Source organism: Antedon bifida, chromosome 2 (genome assembly GCF_963402885.1).
Source record: "Antedon bifida chromosome 2, ecAntBifi1.1, whole genome shotgun sequence".
Lineage (NCBI taxonomy): Eukaryota > Metazoa > Echinodermata > Crinoidea > Comatulida > Antedonidae > Antedon > Antedon bifida.
Window position 1 is genome coordinate 30,173,749 of NC_136227.1, and position 22,333 is coordinate 30,196,081.

The following is a 22,333-nucleotide window of genomic DNA, read 5'->3' on the forward strand; positions in this document are numbered from 1 at the left end:
ATTCTTAGAGACATTAACACGGGAAAATTGTACATGTAACATTGATTTTGAACAAAGTCTACGAATTGGGACATTAAAATTGAAATTAGAAACAAGATTACAAATGAACATAGAATTTAGATATTTATAAAAAAATATTAGGTCATTCATTTTTTGTTTTGTCAGTTGGTAAAAGGCAAACAACAAAATAATTTGTCTGCAAACCAAGTGTTTATGTTTATTTTTCTCTTTTATTCGTTTAATTCATTTTCCTTACTAATGTATGCCTTGCACGGCCTTGATGAAAAACACCCTTGTGTGATTTAAGTGTTTCCGTGTGAAAAGTATATTATTATTATAATGAAGCTTGCACCCAAGAGCCCCTGGTACAAAGAGTAACATAAACTATATAAAACATTTATTTTCCCGCCTAATTACTGACTGCTAATGAGGGAAAGCGTACATATAAGTTGTTTTGTTTTATTTACAGATAATGAAATTTATGCCTCATTAAAAGAAGAGAAGGAAACGGCTGAAGGTCAGGTACAGTTTCTAAACTCGGTTATCGTTGACCTTCAAAGGAAAAACGATGAATTGAAAATGCAGTTGGACGTAATGGAAAATGGCGCCATCAACGGCAACCATGATTTGTCAATAGAGTGAGTAGCATTAGTTGAAAATACTAGTACAATAATTGTTTTAGAAAAATTATCAACTTTGTTTTGGTTATTTTAAAGTACATTGTATGTAGCAATTCATAAAGAGTTAGAATTGGGTGATAGGACCAGCTACCCATGATGACAGAAGGTGGTTTATATCAATCTGCGCCTTTTGTTTTTGTTTGTATCTCTTGTCGTGTATATTCATTACAATTTAATTTTCAAATTGCTTTTTCAGTTTTGAGCTTCCTACTGGTCCACCCCCTCGGTTATTCTGTGACATCTGTGACGTGTTTGACCTTCACGATACGGAAGACTGTCCTCTTCAGGCGAGTTCTGACAGTCCGCCTCCTTCAAACTACCACGGTAGCAGAACTGAAGAGAGAGCTTATTGTGATATATGCGAAGGTGAGAACTTGCACAATTCTGCCGCTTTATGCATATTGAATAAAGTCATGAATATCAGTACAATCTGATCTATTTCTTTTTTATTGTAGAATTTGGCCATTGGACTGATGCTTGTGATGACGAACAGACTTATTAAATTTAGGTTTGTTGAAAATGTATTCAGTTGTCCTGCGCAGGAAGGCTCCATCATCATGGCAGGGTGTTCTGTGGACAACTGGCACCACAATTAAAGAGGATGGATTCGATGGAATGCTTTTATCAATGCAATGATGTCATGATTGATTGATTTTAGTAGCAGCAAGCAACATAAAGTACTAAATGTTGAGTATTTAGTGACAGCAAGATCCACAAAGTACTAAATATTGAGATTTATTGCCAGTATTCAATATTTGTTTACGATCTGACAATCTTTACTCCAGCAAAGGACAATCACAAAACAGTACCTGTTACTAATATTCAATAACAAGCTAATATGTAAGCTCGCAAAATCAGGGCAAAATTATTTTTATGAGAAACTGCTTGCTTTCGCTCTTTCTTGTGTTAGTATCCTCATACCACGCAACACAGCTGACAATTCTATTCTGTATCTTGAGATTGATTCTGTATTCAACCGTGAACACGTTTATTCTGGTGTTACATAAGCTGTTATACCAAATATTGACTTTATTCATAGTTATGGGACTGATATTTTAGGAAAATGTACTCTGAAATATTATAAAATGTGCCTCACAATTTACTAATTGATTTTGTATGCGTATATAAATAATATATTTATTTTGTATTTTAACAATAATTTATTGGCTTTTAGTATTTTTAGATTTTTCTGCTTTAATGGTTTTCCTTTGAATTTGCAATTATTTCAGCATCTTAAATTAGTTATTAGAATATTTAGATAGGAATGAAGCACTACCTGATTGGTTAAAAGTATATATTACAAACAAATAAAAATATGGATAAAATACCAAGATATTAATTCTAACTGAAAACAAATTTTAATTGCCCAATAAAAATGCTGATTCAAGCAATATGAAAGGAAAAAACTGCCTTAAGACTTGAACAAGGAATATTCTACTTAATATGCAGACATCCTATTAGACCACTAGGATTCATGGTATGTTCACGTTTATTTGGGTAGCAATTCTTTTTCCCAACATTTCTTATCCCGGTCAACTTCCTCAACCACAACCATGAATAGGGTCATGAATCCTGTTATGTATCCCTACCTGAAAGACCCTTCAGAGCTGTTCTGGCACGGTTCCGGTCCGGTGAATCGAACATCAACGTTTCAGAACATGCCGTAACAGGTGTGAAAGACCCTTTAACCAGTTCAAAATTCAAGCTCACTCAATTTTGGCAATCTCGCTTTTTTCACAGTGCAATACAACTTTTAACAACATTCCTGTTTCTCAATAATCATTTTTCCAATTTAACCCTTCCATTACTCCCTTACAAACCCGATCCAAACCCCTTGTGCCTTACCTTTATCCCATCTATAGTTTTGGCTACATGAAGTTGCAAATTAGATGTAAAGGAAATACTATAAATAATAAATACATTATTTTAATATCAGTTAAGTTTGCCATTTTATTTGATTTGGAGGATAAATTTTTTTATACATAATTCTAAAATTAGTTTAATTTTCCTGGTTTGTTTACAGTTATTACTATTAGTGATGTGGTATGCGATTTTATTTACCAGATTGAAAATATTATTTAACATTATTCAATTTAATTTAGATTGAATTTACGCTTATAACCGGTACTATTTGGTTGGTTATGTCGGAAGTTATACCTTGTTGATGGAGGTGCTTTTTGTATTCCATTTTATTGATCTGATGAAGTTAAATTGTTAGTGTGTTGTAGTGTTAATACTAGTATGGGAAGCAGACCTACCCACTCAGACACACCAAGTATAATATACATTAGAGCTGTAGCTTGGTGGTTAACATTCTTGCCTTCCAATCCAAAGGTCCAGTGTTCAATACTGACCTAGTGCCAAGGTTGTAACTCGCACCTCTTTCAACTCCACTCCCTAAGCCTCAAATGAGACTTAGTTTATAAGCACGATAAATTATAAAATAGTTTATCCATTCTGTAATTGACGAGTTACTCGCTGTTAGATATGTATGAAATAATACAAAAAATGAAAATTCATTGTTACGCATGGGCTTGCCAAAAACCTTTAAATATTGGTTTTTTTTTACATTGTTAATATTCCTTTACCACCAGTGGCCAATTTGATTTCTTTTTATAACTAATCATCTCATGTCTAAGTATGACATGCCATTTGTGCCAAAATAGTTTGTTAATATTAGGCTGACTAGTTTACATCATTTGAACATAAAAAATGTTCTCCATTCTGCCATCATGTTCTAGTATTAACATTACCACAACACTGCATTATCAATGAATTTGAAATGGTATTATGTAAAGTATAAAGTATATATATATATATATTTAATGATTTTTGTAGTTATCACCGGTGCTGGTTTTTCTATTCGATTGGAAATAATTTGTATCTATAGCCTCACATGTTGATGCTGTGTATTAAACTTAGTGCATTCCATTTAGTTTAGATGATGATGTATCTATGATTTGTGCGAGATTCGCACCTAATGTTGTATATACAGTTTGACACTTTATACAGTCATTTTAAAATACTGTAAAATGATTGAGTAAGTGTGGCATTGCTCTCGTACAAATCGTGCAGCACATATTCGACGGTGGCGCTCATTCTAATGCCCTGGGGTGTTATTGCTGTATGCATTTTATCAAGTTCAAATTAAGATTAGTTTGTTTAAGTCTTTAGATGAACTTCCGGGTAGATGTATCTCACTGTAGAATACATCAAAGTATAAACTGAGCCGATTTTTTATCTTTCACTGTTTTTCTAAATCTAATCGAGTGTTTAAAAATTGAAAGATTGCATCAATGTGTTCATTTGCTTGATGGAATTATTGTTTGAGTGAAGACTTTCAAATAAATTGTTTGCCAAATTAAAAAAATTGGTGTATGACTTTTTGTTTTGATTTTTTTATTACAATAATATTAGTACTAATTACCTAATGAAAAACTTCCAGAATGCATTTTACAGAGTATTAAAAGACGTAGTAAGAATTGAAATTTCTCAGAAAATGCTGTTTTTTAGACAGCTGATTGGAAGAGCAATAGATGAACAAACAAGTCAGAAAGAACAGGGCCTTGGCAAGATGAGGCAGATGAGGCTCTTGCCTCGTCTGAAGTTTTAGATTTTCACTACCCACCCCAATTCCCCAGCACAGATCGTCATATTTTATATTGATAATTATATTTAAAGCATCTTTTCCTCGTTTGTTTTAACCTCTTGCTACAGCCTTGAAGAAGCCATTTGTATTAATAGATATATAAATGGGTTGTCTTTTATTACAGATAAAATAAAAATTTAAATATTATTTTTGGGGTAAATAAATAATTATCCATTTAGCAACACATGCATAAAAGAAAGAGTTTTTAAAAAAAAGTTAAATACTGTATATATATTATTCTTTATATTAATTACAGATAACAATTTTAAGATCCAGATAACAATCAGTTTACAATAATTGATCATAGTGTTTGAAATTTCAATATCATTAATTAATAATGAAACATCTGAGAAATTTTCGATATTAAAAATATGTTCTAGGTCTAGTGGAGATTCAATGAACTATATAGGCCAAACGATAACTGGATGTAACAATTCAATCAGAGAATAGAAAAGGTAAGGACTAAGGTTATATTTTATAATTAACAACATTTATTCTTCTGTAACAATTAGAATTTTTTAAAGACTCTGGCTTATTTTACGGAACTATTTTTCGTATTGCGTAGTACAGTGGGCGTATTAACAACGTTTGGATTAGATGACGTCACGAATCATTAAGATTTTCGAAATGATATAATTTATTGTTGCGCACAACCAGAACCATTAACGGCAGCCATTTTTAAGTTGACAGGGGATATAAACGTCTCCCGGTTGAAGCAGGGAAACGGCAGTCAAAATCCTTTAAAATCAAATCAATTTAAGTTATAAATTATTTTTTTATCTTAAATAATTTTCATTAAGTATTTAGGGATCGTATTTAGAATGGCTGAGGAGAAACTAAATGTCGATAGCATCATTGCACGTCTTTTAGAAGGTGAGTAGAAACCGAAGATTATTATATCAGGGAGCCTAGGCTAGCCTAACCGGCTAATTGGTAACTACACTGTAATAAATGATTTACAGTACAGTTAACAGCGTTTATATGGGTTTATGTTGTGTATCGAATGTATGTATATTTATGTAATGTTTAGTAATTTTCAATATATGAAAACGGTGCATTTTAATAGAGCGCTTTCCTTGGTTAATGTGTAAGTACAGTCTCCTACAAATAAAACTTGACCATATATAATACGGGTGCAGCAGCCTTATAGGCCTATCTATACGTCGACTCTGCTGCTGGTGTACGGTAAGTGGTTAGCCTAGCGTTTGTTTATTTGGTTTTCTGCAGAAGGGCACACACATTTCCAATCTAGGCCTTTTCATACTAACATGTTATTCCATTTTCAAATTTAAATAAAAAATCTTTTCTTTCAAGCAAGGTCAACATGAAAGTTAATGATTCTTTGCAAATGACGCACCTCTCCTGTGTTCTACAGTGGGTCATACTGTATAATTTACAATTTACCCCTTTCTTTCGGTGTTATTCTAACATATAGTCGCTATACATTTAACCTTTTTAATTTTATGTTTGTTTAATTGTATGTTTTTATCTACACAGTACTATAGTACTTGTAGGTACCACATTATCAGTGTAAACATTTTTATTTACATTGCAAAGAACATACATGAGTCATAACCATTTAATAATTCTCATTCAATATACACACATAATTATTTGCATGCATTATAATAGGTTCATAGAGCAGCAGAGAGCAGCTATGGAGTTAAAACTTCCAGGTACCTGGGTGTGGGCTGCATGGAAAGGCTGTACAATTTCAATCAAGCACATTAGCATTTGTGCATAGAAAACTAATTGAATAAAAATTGTGCAATTTATACCATAATTCAAAACTGAGAAATGTTTTTTCAGAGTCATTAATAAGAAATCAATGCAATTAAAATAACCCTATCCTAAATTTAATCTAAATTTTAATCATTCTTTAATACAATGCCAATACAAGGGCCAATGATTTTTTTAAATGCATTTTGAAATGCAATTTCTGTTATGTTAACCATGTTGAAATTGGTGATTCAGCATTGGTATTGGGAAACCAACATTTATAGTACATGATTTGAAGCTGAAATACTCTATTTATTCAGAGGCCGTTTATTGTTCAGAGGGGTGGGTGGAGTTATTTAATCAAATATTGCATAGATAATGCATGTGGCAGGGCGTTTATTCAAAATGATATTCTATGGGGGATGGGGTGAGGATGTTTATTCAAACTGATATTCTATAGGGGGAGGATGTTTATTCAAATCTGGGCGTTTATTCAAAATGATATTCTATGGGGGAAGGAGAGAATGTTTATTCAAATCAGGGCGTTCGAATAAATACGGTAACTTTTACTGCTGTGCCAATTACTATTATGTTATTTTACCACTATCATTTTATTCAAAAGTAATTGATTTCACATCTCTATTTTGTTCTTTTTAGTACGTGGATCTAGACCTGGCAAAAATGTTCAACTAACAGAAGGAGAAATTCGTGGACTTTGTTTAAAATCTAGAGAATTATTTCTCAGTCAGCCGATATTGCTTGAATTAGAGGCACCCTTGAAAATTTGTGGTAAGTTGTTCTTGTATTGTTTTGATGTGCGTATGTTATTAGTTTGTGGTTATGTAGGCTTGGCTATGTCAGTGTGTACAGGTTATGACTGAATATGTGTGTGGGTGGTTACCTACTCAAAAGCTGTTTAAGTAGTTGACATATTTTATTCCTTATAGCTGAATGACTTAAAATGAAATTAAATCTTTAATCATTATTATTATTAGATATAAAGATAACATGATTTGTGTCTCTGGTGGTTATTTGTTTATTGAAATAACTTAATAATAATTATATTGTGAAAATGTGTATTGTACTTCCTGTTTTTTTGTATTTATATTAATTATTATATTTTATTTAATATTTAAAAAAAATTACCTTAGGCCTAGTTAATTATTATCACTAACAATTAAAAGATATATTTCCCCCTGAAAAAAAAAATTGAATGTTTTTGTTGAATAGGTCATTTTAATGTCGCATAATAGTTATTCATTTTGAACTGATTTTTGTTGATATTAACCATTTATTTTGTCGTTTTATAAATATAATAAGTGAAAACTTGCCTTTTCAAAATCTTTTTTTATTAATCTTTATTTTTCATGTTTTTTGGTAGATAATACATCTTTATATAAATGAAAATTAATTTTTGTTTTGTTTACAGGTGATATTCACGGTCAATACTATGATTTGCTGAGATTATTTGAATATGGTGGCTTCCCACCAGAAGCAAATTATCTTTTCCTAGGGGATTACGTGGACAGGGGTAAACAATCATTAGAAACAATTTGCCTACTGTTGGCCTACAAAATCAAGTACCCAGAGAACTTTTTCTTGCTTCGTGGCAATCATGAATGTGCAAGTATTAATAGAATCTATGGCTTCTATGATGAATGTAAGTTTGTATTTATTTGTTTCCACTTTATTTATAATAAAATAATAATAATAATAACTGAATAATAACCAAGAGTGAGAATAGCCAAAATATTCTGCACTCCATTTACAGAGGGTAAGCCTTCTAGCTGAACACTTTGACCAGCTGATATCCAGGCGTCCTCTTTAAAATTATAAAATATAAACACTAATTATTATACTTAACTAAGTTAAACTCTTTAAACAAAACATTCTCTCTATAGTAGGAAGTGTAAACAAATATTGGCAAAAATAAAGTACAGTATATTTTGACATTTTTGTATTTAAATTTGAATACATCTTGCATTATATCACTTAGGTTTCAGTACGCTGGTCACTTAATTGCCCAGTATTGATGTTATACATTAGGAGAAGAACACTTTAACCTATAATAATTTTGTTATCAAATATATGAAAAACTTGTGCTTTTGTTGTTCCGAAAATTACTTTTGGTTTCTTAAAATGTTATGCAGACTAGTACCAAATGAATGGTCTATTGATTTTATAAATGAATCATACTATTGATTTGGTTTCTATAGTAAATTGAATACAAAAGATTAAGCATCTATGCAAATGTAATTTATAGCATATAAACAGTTATATAACAATAAAAACCATACCATTGTCCTTTGTGGGCTAATTTACTGTATATTTTTTTTTAATTATTAGAATTATTTTTGTGCATTTACTTTTTTTGGAGAAAATTATATAGTAGATCAAAAAGTTTTTAAAAAAAATATATTAAAATGCATGATAGTAACCTTTGTATGTTAGATGTATTACAATTTATAAACGTTCATGTGATATAAATGTCATTGACATATTCTCCGTTCCATTGTACAATATTACTTAGGTCAAATATCAAATGCGTGGTAGTGAGCATTAAATCCAAACATCTTTAATGGAACTTGAAAATTATGCCAGCTGTTTAGTGCTTGCCATTCCTACTGAGTATTGTAATAAACAAATTTGACATTGTGTATACATTTTACCTGAACAAAATTAGCATAATTTCTATTTTCCCGAATACATAACTTATTGTATTAACAAATATGAAAATGAAGTGGTTTTTTTTGCCAAACAAGGACTTGTATTGATAATAGATTCCATTCTGTTCTCTTTATTTGTAAAAGGTAAAAGAAGATACAACATTAAGTTATGGAAAACATTTACAGACTGCTTTAACTGTCTGCCTATAGCAGCCATTATAGATGAGAAAATATTCTGTTGTCATGGAGGTAAGGACATAACATTAAACTAGTCATGTGTGAGTATTGAAAGTGAAACATGTATTAAGCTCTGTCTACGCTATCAAACTAGTTTAAAAAAAGGTTCCAAATATGGTAGGGATATTCCTAAACATGGTAGTGGTATTTCCAAACATGGTAGTGGTATTTCCAAACATTCTTGTCAACAGATCACCAATACTTTTAGTATCAATTTAGTATCCTTTTAAATGTCTGTGGTTGATATTTTCAAGTGTGGTCATGCATGAACAAGGCCAAGGCTAGCATGATACATGCTTTCAATTTTTAAATATGACTAATAATACAACTAGTCAAATAATAAAAATTATGTGTCATTGCAACAATCCAGCTGAAACATATTCAATTTCTTATTTTGAAAAGTTTCCTCAATAGTTTTTCTTTATTGATAGCAATAACTGATTCATTAAATTACTGTACTATCGCTAGTTTTAATTGTCGTAGACCTTTATGTTAATTTTGTTTTCTAAAGTTGTTTTAATTCTTATAATGGTTTTATACATGTATGTACTGCATATCATTGATTGGATATATGAAGCATTATAAATGCTTTTATTATTATTATTATTAAATTATCATGTATTATATATATTAATATGGATCTACAGCGTTTGGTAAGTTTAATATATAATCCTGGAGGTTATAAAAATCTATCTTGTCCAAGTACCTGCACTTGCACTGATGAAGGGCTAGTGTTGCCCGAAAGCTCTGCTAACTTTTCTGGCTGTTTTACTTTATCGTTTTGATTTAGCTTTCCGCTTTTTTTTTGTATCTCCATTGAGATCCAGCCACTGATATCTACAGCATTGTCATTTTTTTAGTATTTTGTCTTTGGATTTATATATATTGATAGGTTTGCAGAGGTGAAAATGAATACATATTTAGAATTATTGTCGAAATATATTCAGTAGATAACCGGTACAATTTTCATTGTGAACAGGCCTATCTCCAGACTTGCAATCAATGGAACAAATTAGAAGAATCATGCGACCTACAGACGTACCAGATCAAGGGTTACTCTGCGATTTACTATGGTCAGATCCAGACAAAGAAACATTGGGATGGGGTGAAAATGATCGTGGCGTCTCATTCACATTTGGTTCCGAAATTGTGGCGAAATTCTTAAGTAAACACGATTTGGATTTGATATGCAGGGCACATCAGGTATGTAATGCTTGATGAATTACTTAAAATGAATTAAAAATATACAAAATACAAACTTTATTACATCTTTATCAGATTCTTTGTGGTATACCCATGAGGAAATATCTTGGTTTGTTACATTTAATCTCTAAAGTATTTCCTGGAAAACTATACATAATGTGGAGAGTACTAGGAAGTGCAAAGGATATCTATTGTAGTGTATATTTTGGAAAAAACAGACTAAATGTTTAACACAAAATGTATTCTGAATGTCGGCTCTGTAAAAATAATCCATTTTTCTTTTTAAGGTTGTTGAAGATGGCTACGAGTTCTTTGCTAAACGACAACTAGTGACGTTATTCTCAGCTCCGAATTATTGCGGAGAGTTTGATAATGCAGGAGCCATGATGAGTGTTGACGAAACTCTTATGTGCTCATTCCAAGTAAGTTTTTTACTGAATTTCATGTGATATTGTTTTATATTGTGTACAATAACTGATTAATATCGATTTTTCGTGCATCTATGTTTTTGCATGTACATCTTTGTTATCCAGCTTAAATTCAAAGTATTAGATTTTTACCTTAATAATAATTCAACATTTATTAGTTTCTATCAATGGTAAAATACAATAAAAAGTGTGGTAATTTATAATGAGACAATACAAAAATACCATTAATAGAGAATCTTGCAAGAAGAGCAAAACCCATTAAAAAAATGAAAAAAAAACATTTGTATATAATTATATATATAAAATAAAAAAGGTCATGACAAAAAAACAGTTTGAAGGTCTAGTTTGAGTACAATGATAAATGAAGTTTTATATGAAAAGTTGAGAGAGAGGAAGAGTTAACAATACTAGTATCTAATTGATTCCAAATTAAAGGACCAGAAACATAAATAATCTGGGATGAACTAGTTCACCTTACAAAAGGAATAGTTAACTGAAACTTAGATTATGACCATGGTTAAAATCAGCAGTGTTAAATAAGTTCATTATAGGAGAAGGAAGATTGGTAGAAAAGTATTGAAAGACAAAAGAGGAAATTTGAAAGTTATGTATATCGCCAATAACTTCAATAACTTGAGTTCATAAAGGTTCAGATGGAGTAATGTGAGACGAAAAAGTAATATTTCTAATAGCACACTTAATCAGCTTATTAAGTTTATACCCTGTACTATTTTCCCACCTACCCTACAAATTACCTGTGAGCTGTATTTTTATTTATATACAGTAAATAACATTTTATTGGATTTTTGCTATTTAGATTTTAAAACCAGCTGACAAGAAAAAGTTTACATATGGTGGATACAACGCAGGCAGGCCTGTAACACCTCCACGGGGGAAAGCGAATCAGAAGAATGCCAAGAAATGAACTCTGTTTGGTAAGGCCTAGAAATCGTCCTAACATTCACGAAAACATCCCAGAACTCATTTTGCACCCACATAGGTTGCGATGTCTGTCACCCTAGCAGATGGTTCGCCTCTGAGAATTTGGTTTACATACGTCACTTTTTATTCTTTTAATTCTAACGTATTTGTATAATAGTCAATAATTAGTGATTCACTTCTTGAAATCAAATAAAAGAAGCGTATCACGTATATATATATATAACATTTTTTTATATCTATATTACACTAGCTTAATCTGTTTATTTATTTTTCGGTAATTATGTTAATTAAATATCAGCCGTCGATTAATTTCATTGGTTGGATGGCAAGAAACTGCTTATTTCGAACTAATCTGAGAAAATAGCTTTTTAATTTGCTTTTTGTAAACCATGTTTAAGTAATTGATAACCTACAAGCCATTAGAGAAGCCATCAGCAAGCCTTGATTTTTTAGTATACAGAACTGTACATTTTTAGATTAGGTTTGTGGCAATGTATGTTACATATATACTTGATCAAGAGTTTATTTATTGAACATAATTTGATGTCTGTAAACAAAATGTATGGATTTTTAATTTGTTATAGTAGTGACTGGAATGTTGAAATGATTTCACTTATTATCAACCATTGTCAGTGATCTGGAGTGAACTTAATGTTGTAAAAAGTATACGTTGCCTGTAAAATAATAGAATACTCAATCAACTAAACGCATGACGATGTTGGCAACGGTTTTGAGCACTTGGTAAATGTTGATCCTCTGTTAGCAGTCTGATTTTTTTAGACGTTGCTTTTAGGGTTATGTCATGCACTGAATTACTGGTTTTAAAATAGTGAATATACCTAATTATGAGAGTTTTAATTTGATGAAAACAACGGGATTTCATCTCTGCAACATGTGAATAGCTATAGTGATTGTATACCAACATCTATAAAGTCTGATTTGTCCTTCTTACTAGCAAATACCATGTGCCGTGAAAATGAACAAAAATGTGGAGAGATTTTAACATTATGATCCACTGTATTTAAATGTGTAATACAGCAATGGTGATTTTTTATTTATTAAACTGTGAATAATTTGATTTATTATTAAATGGGAAGCACCAGTCTTTGGGGGAAAGGATGTGGATTTTGGTAGTAAAAAGAAAAAGAAATCATTGTAACTTGTATAAATTCCATTTGTTATTAGAAGAATCTCCTTTGTATGTAAAAAATGTCCTGTTTGGTAGTGATTAAATTGAGCTTTGTATTAGTATAATAATTAATTGTTTGTGTCTTTGTCATTGTAATGAATCATTAGAGACTTTACGAAACACGACGGTTAGAGGAGGACGACGAATATCCTGTGTTCGCTAGAGTGTAAAATCATATATAGTCAACATAGCCATTTTATTAGTTACAAAGCTAAACAAAGATGACGACCGGCAGTATCTCTCCCTCCCCTAATAATAATAGTAATTGAATACTGAGAGACCCTGCTTCAATTCCTGACAACTCTCTGTTGTGTGTACCTGGTTGAAAATATTAGAGAAAAAGGCGACATGGAAAGGAACTGGCCACCCTACCACATAATACAGAGGCTTATTACATTGAGTTCCTAACAGCTCATTCCCCTACGTTCAGAATGAACATGGGACTCGCCTTACATTCTACACCAAATTTGGGAAATTTTTCAAAAAAGAAATGCCAATGTATAGACTTTTCAAAATGATATATTGAAGTAATATGCACAGAACACATTGTGTGCATCTGCGCATATCAAATTATGATACAGTAACCAGTTACATCAAAAAATAAAAGGGTTGAAATCTTGGTCATTTTTAGAAAATTTCCCTGTGCTATAGTACAGGGATTTTTAGAAAAATTGCCAAAATATCTACTTTTTAAAATTCAATAATTATGCGATAACATTGCCATATACGCACACATTGCCATATAGTACAGGGATTTTTTCGAAAAATGGGCAAAATATCCACTTTTTAAAATTCAATAATTATGCGATAATATTGCCATAAATGCGCATATATTGTGTTATCATTATCTTATAGAGCCATAGTAACTAGTTATGTCAAAAAATAAAAGGGTCGAAATTTGGTCATTTTTAGAAAATTTCCCTGTACAGGGATTTTTTAGAAAAATGGGCAAAATATCCACTTTTTAAAATTCAATAATTATGCGATAATATTGCCATATATGCGCATATATTGTGTTATCATCATCCTATAGAGCCATAGTAACTAGTTATGTCAAAAAATAAAAGGGTCGAAATTTGATAATTTTTCGAAAATTTCCCTGTACTATAGTACAGGGATTGTTTAGAAAAATGGGCAAAATATCCACTTTTTAAAATTCAATAATTATGCGATAATATTGCCATATATGTGCATATATTGTGTTATCATCATCTTATAGAGCCATAGTAACTAGTTATGTCAAAAAATAAAAGGGTCGAAATTTGGTCATTTTTAGAAAATTTCCCTGTATTAATAGTACAGGGATTTTTTAGAAAAATGGGCAAAATATCCACTTTTTAAGATTCAATAATTATGCGATAATATTGCCATAATATGCGCATATATTGTGTTATCATCATCTAATAGAGCCATAGTAACTAGTTATGTAAAAAAATAAAAGGGTCGAAATTTGGTCATTTTTCGAAAATTTCCCTGTACTAATAGTACAGGAATTTTTTAGAAAAATGGGCAAAATATCCACTTTTTAAAATTCAATAATTATGCGATAATATTGCCATATATGCGCATATATTGTGTTATCATGATCTTATAGAACCATAGTAACTAGTTATGTCAAAAATAAAAGAGTCGAAATTTGGCAATTTTTCCAATTTCCCTGTAATGTCAAAAACTAAATTTTCCTGTACTATTATAGTACGGGGATTTTTTCAAAAACTGACCAAAATATAGACTCTAAATTCAATTATTTTGTGATAATATTGTGTAATCACACACTTATAGAGCCATAGTAACCAGTTATAAAAAACAAAAAGGCAAAAATGAAGTTTCAAAATCCAATCATCATATAAGACATTTACTTTACACAGCTTTGTTAAAACATAACTTTTTTTCCTCTCGTAAAATTACTTTTAAAACAATCATCTGGTGTAACCAATACAAATGCTTTCCTTTTTTGTCATCTTCTCTTGTTTGGGTCTACAACAGCCTCATTGTTCAATCATGTTTGTCTTTAAACCAATCAGTGAGCACCTTACAAAGGTGCAACGTATAGCTACCTTCCACCAATCACAAAGCATGTTTCTTCACCTGTATTTTCTTCTTCTTCCTCCTCCTCCTCTTCTTCTTTCTCTTCTTGATCTTTAATTCATTTAAATAATATAGGTTTATAATAGTTATATAATTGTCTATAAAAATTCTAGTCATTGTACATACAATTATTAGCCTAGCACACTGGACCTGGTAAAACCTTTACAGGCCAGAAAACATCATTTATAAAAAAGAACATAAAAATATAATAAGAACGGTGCTTAGAATTAGTTAGCGGAGTAGAGACATTGTACAGGTGTTCAATTGCGCAAAATTCAACATCCTTGCATTGCACATTTCATACATATCCAACAGCGAGCAACTCGCCAATTACAGGATGGATAATAGGATCTCCCCTGAATAGGGGTGTCTCCATAATAGGGTCTCCCCTGAATAGGTGTGTCTTAAAAGGGTATCCCTTAATAGGGTCTCCCCTGAATAGGGGTGTCTTCTTAATAGAGTATCCCTTAATAGGGGTATCCCTAAGACTGGTCTCCAAGATGCCCCAGTTATGATCAGTGGATGTGATGTACTAGTACATCAGGGTGACCCCCTACTCAACTCGAAAGATGTACTAGGTTTTTTAAAGTGCACATGAGCTAGATGTGTACACTGGACCTATGATTTATAGTCCTTATCTGAGAAGACTTGTTCTACCACCAGAACCATGGATTGAGTGAGCCTCGAACCCATGCCGATGTTATGTCTACATAATTACGGTTCAACTCTCCGCTTGGCTACTCACTTACTTAATAGGGTGTCTTGCTAATAAGGTGTCCCCTTAATAGGGGTGTCTTCCTAATAAGGTGTCCCTTTAATAGGGGTGTCTTTTAATAGGGTGTCCCTTGAATAGGGGTGTCTTTTAATAGGGTGTCCCTTGAATAGGGGTGTCTTGCTAATAAGGTGTCCCTTTAATAGGGGTGTCTTTTATTAGGGTGTCCCCTTAATAGGGGTGTCCCAAAGGAGGGGTTCTACTGTATTAACTTACCTTTGGATTCTTCTGTTTTTTGTTTCTTCAATTTTGCATTGAGTTTTTTTTTATTCCTGAAAGTGTAACAAAAATCAGATTAATTTGCATGAAATGCACGTAGACATACAAAGTGCTTAATTCAGTAGTAGCCAGTGGCCATATTCACCAATCACATTTAAGTGAGATATTTCACTTAACTTAATAAATATTTAAGTATTCCCTTAAATGGTATTCACTTAGATATCAGATTTTTTTTAAATTTTAAGGTAAGAGTTTTCCTGATTGTGAATGGTGAATATGGCCACTGGTGTCTAGTAAAAAACTTCTAATCCTCTCTTGATTTTTATCCTGCAGGTTGAATCTAAAACAACTCCTTCACAGGATGGAAAGTGGAAGGTCATTTTATATGCAAAGACCCAGATTGCAATCTTCATTTTCCCTTTTCTTTCTTTAGGTCCTGTTTCAGCTGCATAAAAATAACCGGTTAAAAACGGTGTGAATAAATTAACCCCAATTTCTTGGGAGAAGAAACAGGAAAATTTGTTAGTAACCGGTTAAATGGCAGCACAAAAATAACTAAATTAAATTACATGAGTTGCATGTTCGTTCTTGTGTTGCATCCTAGTGGGAACCAATCTAATCATAAATACCTTTTAGCACGCTTTTTAGCAGTCTTTTCCTCTGCTTTGTTTTTATTATCTTCTAATTTTTTCTGGAATTCACTTTCTTTTTCATCCTGAAATTTGCAAATAAAAATATAATTTATGGTTAAAAAAAAACTTTGTGAATATTCCTATTATTAGTGTTTTTAAAAAAGAAAAGAGCATACTTTCTCATTTTTATTATCAATGTAATCTTGTCTAATCTGTTCTCTTCGTCTATATCCACGGTAAACATGAAATTCACCACTACCAGCACCAGCACTTGAACCTGAAACAGTACCATAAGAAAATAGTTAAAACCATACACATACTACAGGTATAAGATTGAGGCATCCAAGTATCATACCAACATATGTTTAAAAACTAGGTGCTTTTTTTTAGGTCAACAGCCCCCTCTATTTATTATCAAAACCAGGAGAGGTAAAGAGTGCAGTGTGTGCATGGTGGCTATGTGCAGAGAATCCCCCTTCTTGTTCGGAAAAAAAAAACACACCAAATTATGACCGCACATGGTCGTATAATGGCTTAAATATCGTAAATTCGCTTGTTAGCTTTTTTGGTTATATTTTAATGCAGAAACTACACATCTTTGTAACCAAGGAGAAAATGTGGGAAACCGGGAGCATGATGCTAGGCCGGGAGACAAGTCTAAAATACGGTAGTCTCCCGGCCAAAACGGGAGTGTTGGCACGTATGAAGTATGTGACATTAGCTGATGGGATACAGCCTTAACCGATGGGCCACGGTAAATCTCTTTCTGATGGGAATTGCTCATCTTGTAGTATATCTGTAGTATGGCTCAACTCGACATTTAAAAAGTTTTATGTTCTTCATTCAAACAAGGTTTAGAATATCTTGCAATTATATGAAGTTTACTTAAACATTTGAAATGGAATGTGACACTGTAGTATAAGTATCAAAGCAATTCAATTTACCCATTACATCACGGACAAACTCTGGAGCATCTCTTGGTTTCCATACTTTCCTTACTTCAGGTATAAACACAGGCTTTTCCTGAAATATGATCACATTAGTGTTGAAAGAGGAGCAATAACTGGATTTAATATCATAATTATTATAATTTTTCTAAGCGTCCTGCTTTGGTATGATCAGGGAAGAGCGAAATTACAATTAATTTAACTCTTCCCTGGTATGATTGGTTTTTTTTTGAGCAGATGATACACATATTGATATCTGTTGGTAAAATGTATCTTTAATTGTAAAAAGGATATTTAAGAGGCACCATCAACTCTATAAAGGGAAGTGGCTATCGGCATGGTCAAAACTGTCGCCAATTTCCCTGTACCGATACAGTAAGAAACCATGCATTATAAACCCACAGACTGGGTGTCCCGGCCCTTTATACCTTCATGGGTCAACCATGCTTTTTATAGAAAACTATATACTATACACGATTAATTGTGGTAAAAGGTTTTACTCTCCTCCTAGAGTATCAGGGCATTATGCTAGCTAGGCATAGGCTAGGGCCTAGGTCCTCCTAGCGAATAGCTAGGCCACTAGGCCGAGGCCACGTCTTCGGGTTTAACCAATCAAAGGCCCTACCTAGCTAGCTAGCCTAGGCTGTGCATTATAAAATTACCGGATTTTTCATCAAGCGTTCAATATGCAAGCGATGTTTGTCACTTGTAGACTTCGGAACAAATACAGGTTCTTTAGGTTTCACATGTTTCTTTTCTTCCTCTTCCTCGGTCATTTTTATACAACTTTCAAATAAATGCAACAAAAACAACTTTCTCTGGTTTTTAAGATCAACAGAGCAGTGCGCCCTCAACTTACAATCAAAACATTTGAGTACTCTTTCAATATCTTGCAGCTGTGATTGTTTACTAATTAAAGGAAAGACTTGTTTTCTTAGTCTGTAATTGGTTTTGACAATGAATACATTCATTATGACTACAGGTTGTTTAAGTTGCAACAAGTAGGTTACTCTTATTCTTCACAAATCACAGCTTTATCAGCAAGAGATGGAGTCAAACAGCAATGAAACAGAAGAAAGTTTGCCTGAGACTTCAAAAAAGAATCATTGTGGAAAAAATGGTTAGTTTATTTATGATGATATTAATTACTAATGTTTAAAAATTAAATAGACAGCAAGTGTAGAAGTAAAGTATTGTAAAACCTTTTCACACTGTCTGGGTCGAGACCAGAAACATTTTAGTTCCTGTTTCATATATTTCAGAGTATTGTATAAATGCCTACAGTATTTGTTTAAGTAACAGGTGGAATTAATAGTATTGTTAATGATCAAAACCTGAGCAGATTATTCATAAACTGAATGTAAATAATTTGTTTGTGAGTAGATTTGTAAAGTTATGATATCTTTCTCTGCACATATATCATAAAGTTGAATATACCGGGCCAAAAAAAACATTTTTTATTCCTATACAGTATTGTCATGACTCCTTATATTCATCATAGGTCGTGAGATGATTTTTTTAAAAAGGTTAAATACTTATTTTAAGTTTTTTCCAAATTCGAGTTTTCAGTCTTAGATTTCACTCACAGATTTCTCTCATATTATCAATATTTCAGCAATAATTTTGTTAAGCAATAAAGTTTGTTTTGAAAAATAAAAGATAGAATAAATTATTACGACAGACGGTATATTGAGACTTGATTGTGTACAGTATACTTGATTGAGACTTGACTCAACTAAGTAGCCATTGTATCCTGGCCATATGTTCTATGTTTTTAAAGCAATATTTCCTCAAGCAATAGGAATAGAGATCAAACTATTAACCACATTCCTTTTAAAAGTCTTTAGGTGAAAGTTTGAGTTCCAAAAAGAAATTGTTGAATCAGGATGACTCGTAGATTTCTGTTCAGTCGACCAAACAATTCTTCGTAATAGTTAAAAAAGAAAGAAGCATTGTCTATTTCGTAGTTGGCCATAGAAAAATACAATGCATCAATAAATCCTTTAAAAATAAAGTTCTTAAGTATATTGTTAATAACCATGACAATGACTAATACCGTTGAGGAATTAAAAACTAAGATGCAACAGGTATTCAATATTGCATTATATATAACACCTAAATAAATTCCTGTCATTTGATTGGACGATTGTGGGTCACATGGTGTGAAATTATATGAAATAAATTGTTGTTTCAGCAAATAATTGAATACGGTAGAACCTCTCATTTGGAAAGGAAAATTGGGAAATTTTACAATTTTATTAAATTATTATCCGATTCCTCTAAAGACTGCCACCTATCGGCTACAGTGATTATATTATGTAGGTAGTCCTTGGCATACTGCCAAAATAAATAACAATAATATTAGTCACTGAACAGTGCTTGATTATGAATGAAATCCAGGTCCTATTGATTAATACTGTACCTGAATTATTCATAAGCTAACATGTGACACAATCACTAGCTGTCATTTTTACAGAAGTTGCACAAAAAATTACAATTAATAATCCAGGTATATTAAAAGCGACGCACAAGTTGTCTCTATTAAAGAAGGAACTTTCTCCAAAAAATTCCAACTAATTGATGTTTTCAGGATTTGGAAATAGAATAATAAGTATTCTAATTATTGCAGCATACAAAATAAATAGTAAATAAGTTGTTTTAGCTTTATTATTCAGCTGCTCCAAAAATTTATAGCAAATATGAGCTATCAGATTCGGACCAAAAATGAAGACAGCATGCTCATGGAAAGACCCTTAACACAGACCCTAAAGGCCCATTACAAAAGAAATTAGAACAGTTTTCATCCTATAACTACAGGATAACCATTTATACTTCCTTTGATGAAAATAATATTTTCACACGTCCAATCAAATGATGTCATGATTAGTAAGAGCAATAATATTGAGACGATACAACGATTGTATTGTTCTTATTGATCATGACGTCATTTAATTGAATTAAAAAAATACTATTTTCATCAAATGAAGCATAAATGGTTATCCTATAGTTCTAGGATTAAAACTTTTCTAATTTCATTTGTTTCACATAAGAAAAATGCATGTTTATCTATTTTAAAATTGAGGGAGCTATACTGCCATACTTTGAGAAAAGGGCTTATCTACAAAAAGCTACTTTTGAGTAATTGACCAAAACGTGTTTTTGTTTTTCACTACAAAAGTTCATATAGTATTTTATTTTCAAATGAATATATTTCAAAAGTACATTATTGAAAAAATATCTTTTGCAGTTATTTATTTTACGAAAACATTTAGTAACTTTATATTAGTTGAAATAAATTATAAATGTAATTTAGATCAGGTAATTTGTAAAAAATTTACAAAATATTTGAAAAAGGCTTTTCTCCTAAGAGCATTAATCTGCCTCATATATTCATCATACTGTTATTTGATTGGTCAATTGCTGTAGTTGAGGCCTTTGTCAAATTATTTCTATAGGCCATGTTTGTAGATAAGTCCCAATAATAATTATTATAAATTTCATATTTATAGACATATATCTTGGGATAACTGGTCAATTCAAGTTATAGAGTATACCCCCAACCGTCAAATTAGACAAAAATATCAATTACGAAAAAAATGTAGTTAAGCCCTTTTCTCAAAGTAGGGCAGTATATATATCTCTTATATTTCATAATGACTTTTTCTGTTTGTGATTTGATTAAGAGCCAATCCAGTAATTGCACTTCTCATAAATTGAGATGATGTTTAATTGCACATCAATACTTGGAACAATAATAATAATTACAGTTATATGGAGATATATGCAACTCTTATTGTGTCATTGTCAAGACAAGGGTGCTCTTCTGTAGTGCTGCTGTTAGAGCTACTCTCGGGAAAAAAGTTAAAATAAATAGATGTATTGTATTGTAGTTCCCAGCTGAGTGAACCACTCTTGTAAAATATTGCAAAAACAAATAAAGATCAAAGAAATTACGGAAAGTGATAAATGTTATATAGAGACGCTGAATAAAAAGTAAACTAATTGAAAACAACCCGGCGTAAAGGAAAACAAAAATGATTTAAACACCAATGTAATTCTCTGCAATTTTAAATTTAAACTCCTGAAGTCGAGTGTTATCATTCAAACCAATGGACAGTGCAGCAGTAAGCTGATAGATCATAATAACTTCCCTTACACTATGTCAGGATTTTTGTTATCATAGCAACAAACAATTCCACTCCCTTCCCAAAGACTTAAAGATTATCATCTATTATAGTTATTAATATAATCTTTGGCATACTGCCAAAATAAATAATAATAATACACTGCACATTGCATGATTATTATTAATCCAGGTACGCTACCTGTATAAGCTAACACCTCAAAAGTTTACTTCACTATTAAGGAACTTAATGCACCACAACATTCCAACTAATAATAAAGGTAGGCCTACTGTATTGTTCCTATCGCGGAAGTTAATGGATGAAAAATTCCAATAATCCAGGTACAAGCAAATTTGTTTACTGTCAAAGAACTTAATGCACCATTTTAGGGCTTTGAAAATAGATAATAAGCTATTGAAATCAGTATAACTGTATGTAAGTAAGTACGAATTGGGAAATTTTGCAATTATGAAATTATTTTTCCACTCCCACTTATTGGGTACAGTGATTAAATTATGTCGGTAGTCCTTGGCATACAGCCAAAATAAATAACAATAATATCCCTTTCACACCAAACTCCGAAATGATCTCCCCGGGGTTTGTGACCATTCAAAATGTTGAGAAACTCTAAAGAGACCCCATCACATCAACCTATAGCAACACCGGGGTTTTTGAAATAAAATTGTAAATACTCTATTTTGTATCATTTTAATTGATAATATTTTAAATTTAATGATTATTTTCCAGTCTCAGAAGTCATTTAATGTTTTATTTATACTATTTATTATTTTGTAGATTTTTTTCACATATTTAAAGTATTTTGAAATAAAACTAAAGC

The 22,333-nt window shown here is 31.6% G+C and overlaps 4 protein-coding genes across 12 annotated transcripts in view; 3 read left to right on the forward strand and 1 right to left on the reverse strand.

Annotated features, from left to right (window-relative positions):
- The window catches only part of LOC144834474 (uncharacterized), a 47,174-nt gene extending 43,133 nt beyond the window's left edge, over positions 1-4,041 (forward strand). For all 4 annotated transcript variants that reach the window (XM_078689275.1, XM_078689276.1, XM_078689277.1 and 1 more), the window contains 3 exons: positions 470-638; positions 877-1,046; positions 1,136-4,041. In XM_078689275.1, the coding sequence (XP_078545401.1) occupies positions 470-638; positions 877-1,046; positions 1,136-1,182 (386 nt within the window). In that variant the 3' untranslated portion in view covers positions 1,183-4,041. The remainder of the gene's footprint in view (positions 1-469; positions 639-876; positions 1,047-1,135) is intronic.
- A 944-nt stretch (positions 4,042-4,985) lies between these two features.
- Positions 4,986-12,781, forward strand: LOC144834506 (serine/threonine-protein phosphatase PP1-gamma catalytic subunit B). The gene is made up of 7 exons (XM_078689331.1): positions 4,986-5,202; positions 6,706-6,837; positions 7,478-7,708; positions 8,859-8,963; positions 9,931-10,154; positions 10,442-10,576; positions 11,400-12,781. Exons 1-7 carry the CDS (start codon positions 5,151-5,153, stop codon positions 11,505-11,507), a joined length of 987 nt encoding a protein of 328 aa, XP_078545457.1. The 5' UTR covers positions 4,986-5,150; the 3' UTR covers positions 11,508-12,781.
- A 1,766-nt stretch (positions 12,782-14,547) lies between these two features.
- Positions 14,548-18,206, reverse strand: LOC144834516 (PRKR-interacting protein 1 homolog). Its single transcript, XM_078689347.1, has 6 exons — positions 18,034-18,206; positions 17,369-17,447; positions 16,601-16,701; positions 16,422-16,507; positions 15,790-15,845; positions 14,548-14,852 (listed from the first exon to the last, which is right to left on the reverse strand). Exons 1-6 carry the CDS (start codon positions 18,145-18,147, stop codon positions 14,767-14,769), a joined length of 522 nt encoding a protein of 173 aa, XP_078545473.1. The 5' UTR covers positions 18,148-18,206; the 3' UTR covers positions 14,548-14,766.
- Positions 18,207-18,257: 51 nt separating this feature from the next.
- LOC144834507 (voltage-gated hydrogen channel 1-like) overlaps positions 18,258-22,333 on the forward strand; it is a 46,924-nt gene continuing 42,848 nt past the window's right edge. For all 6 annotated transcript variants that reach the window (XR_013610979.1, XR_013610980.1, XR_013610981.1 and 3 more), the window contains exon 1: positions 18,258-18,491. Coding sequence is in view for 3 of the 6 variants with exons in the window: in XM_078689335.1 (XP_078545461.1) it covers positions 18,419-18,491 (73 nt within the window). In the remaining 3 variants the exon portion in view is untranslated. The remainder of the gene's footprint in view (positions 18,492-22,333) is intronic.

What these genes read in the sequence shown, in the direction of transcription:
- LOC144834516 (XM_078689347.1), bottom strand. Translation starts at nt 18,147, where the DNA reads ATGACCGAGGAAGAGGAAGAAAAGAAACATGTGAAACCTAAAGAACCT. An exon ending in TTGATAATAAAAATGAGAAA is followed by an intron (nt 16,508 to 16,600) that starts GTATGCTCTTTT and finishes TGCAAATTTCAG; the next exon opens with GATGAAAAAGAAAGTGAATT. An exon ending in GCTAAAAAGCGTGCTAAAAG is followed by an intron (nt 15,846 to 16,421) that starts GTATTTATGATT and finishes TTACACTTTCAG; the next exon opens with GAATAAAAAAAAACTCAATG.
- LOC144834506 (XM_078689331.1), top strand. Translation starts at nt 5,151, where the DNA reads ATGGCTGAGGAGAAACTAAATGTCGATAGCATCATTGCACGTCTTTTA. An exon ending in GGCACCCTTGAAAATTTGTG is followed by an intron (nt 6,838 to 7,477) that starts GTAAGTTGTTCT and finishes TTTTGTTTACAG; the next exon opens with GTGATATTCACGGTCAATAC. An exon ending in CTCTTATGTGCTCATTCCAA is followed by an intron (nt 10,577 to 11,399) that starts GTAAGTTTTTTA and finishes TTTGCTATTTAG; the next exon opens with ATTTTAAAACCAGCTGACAA.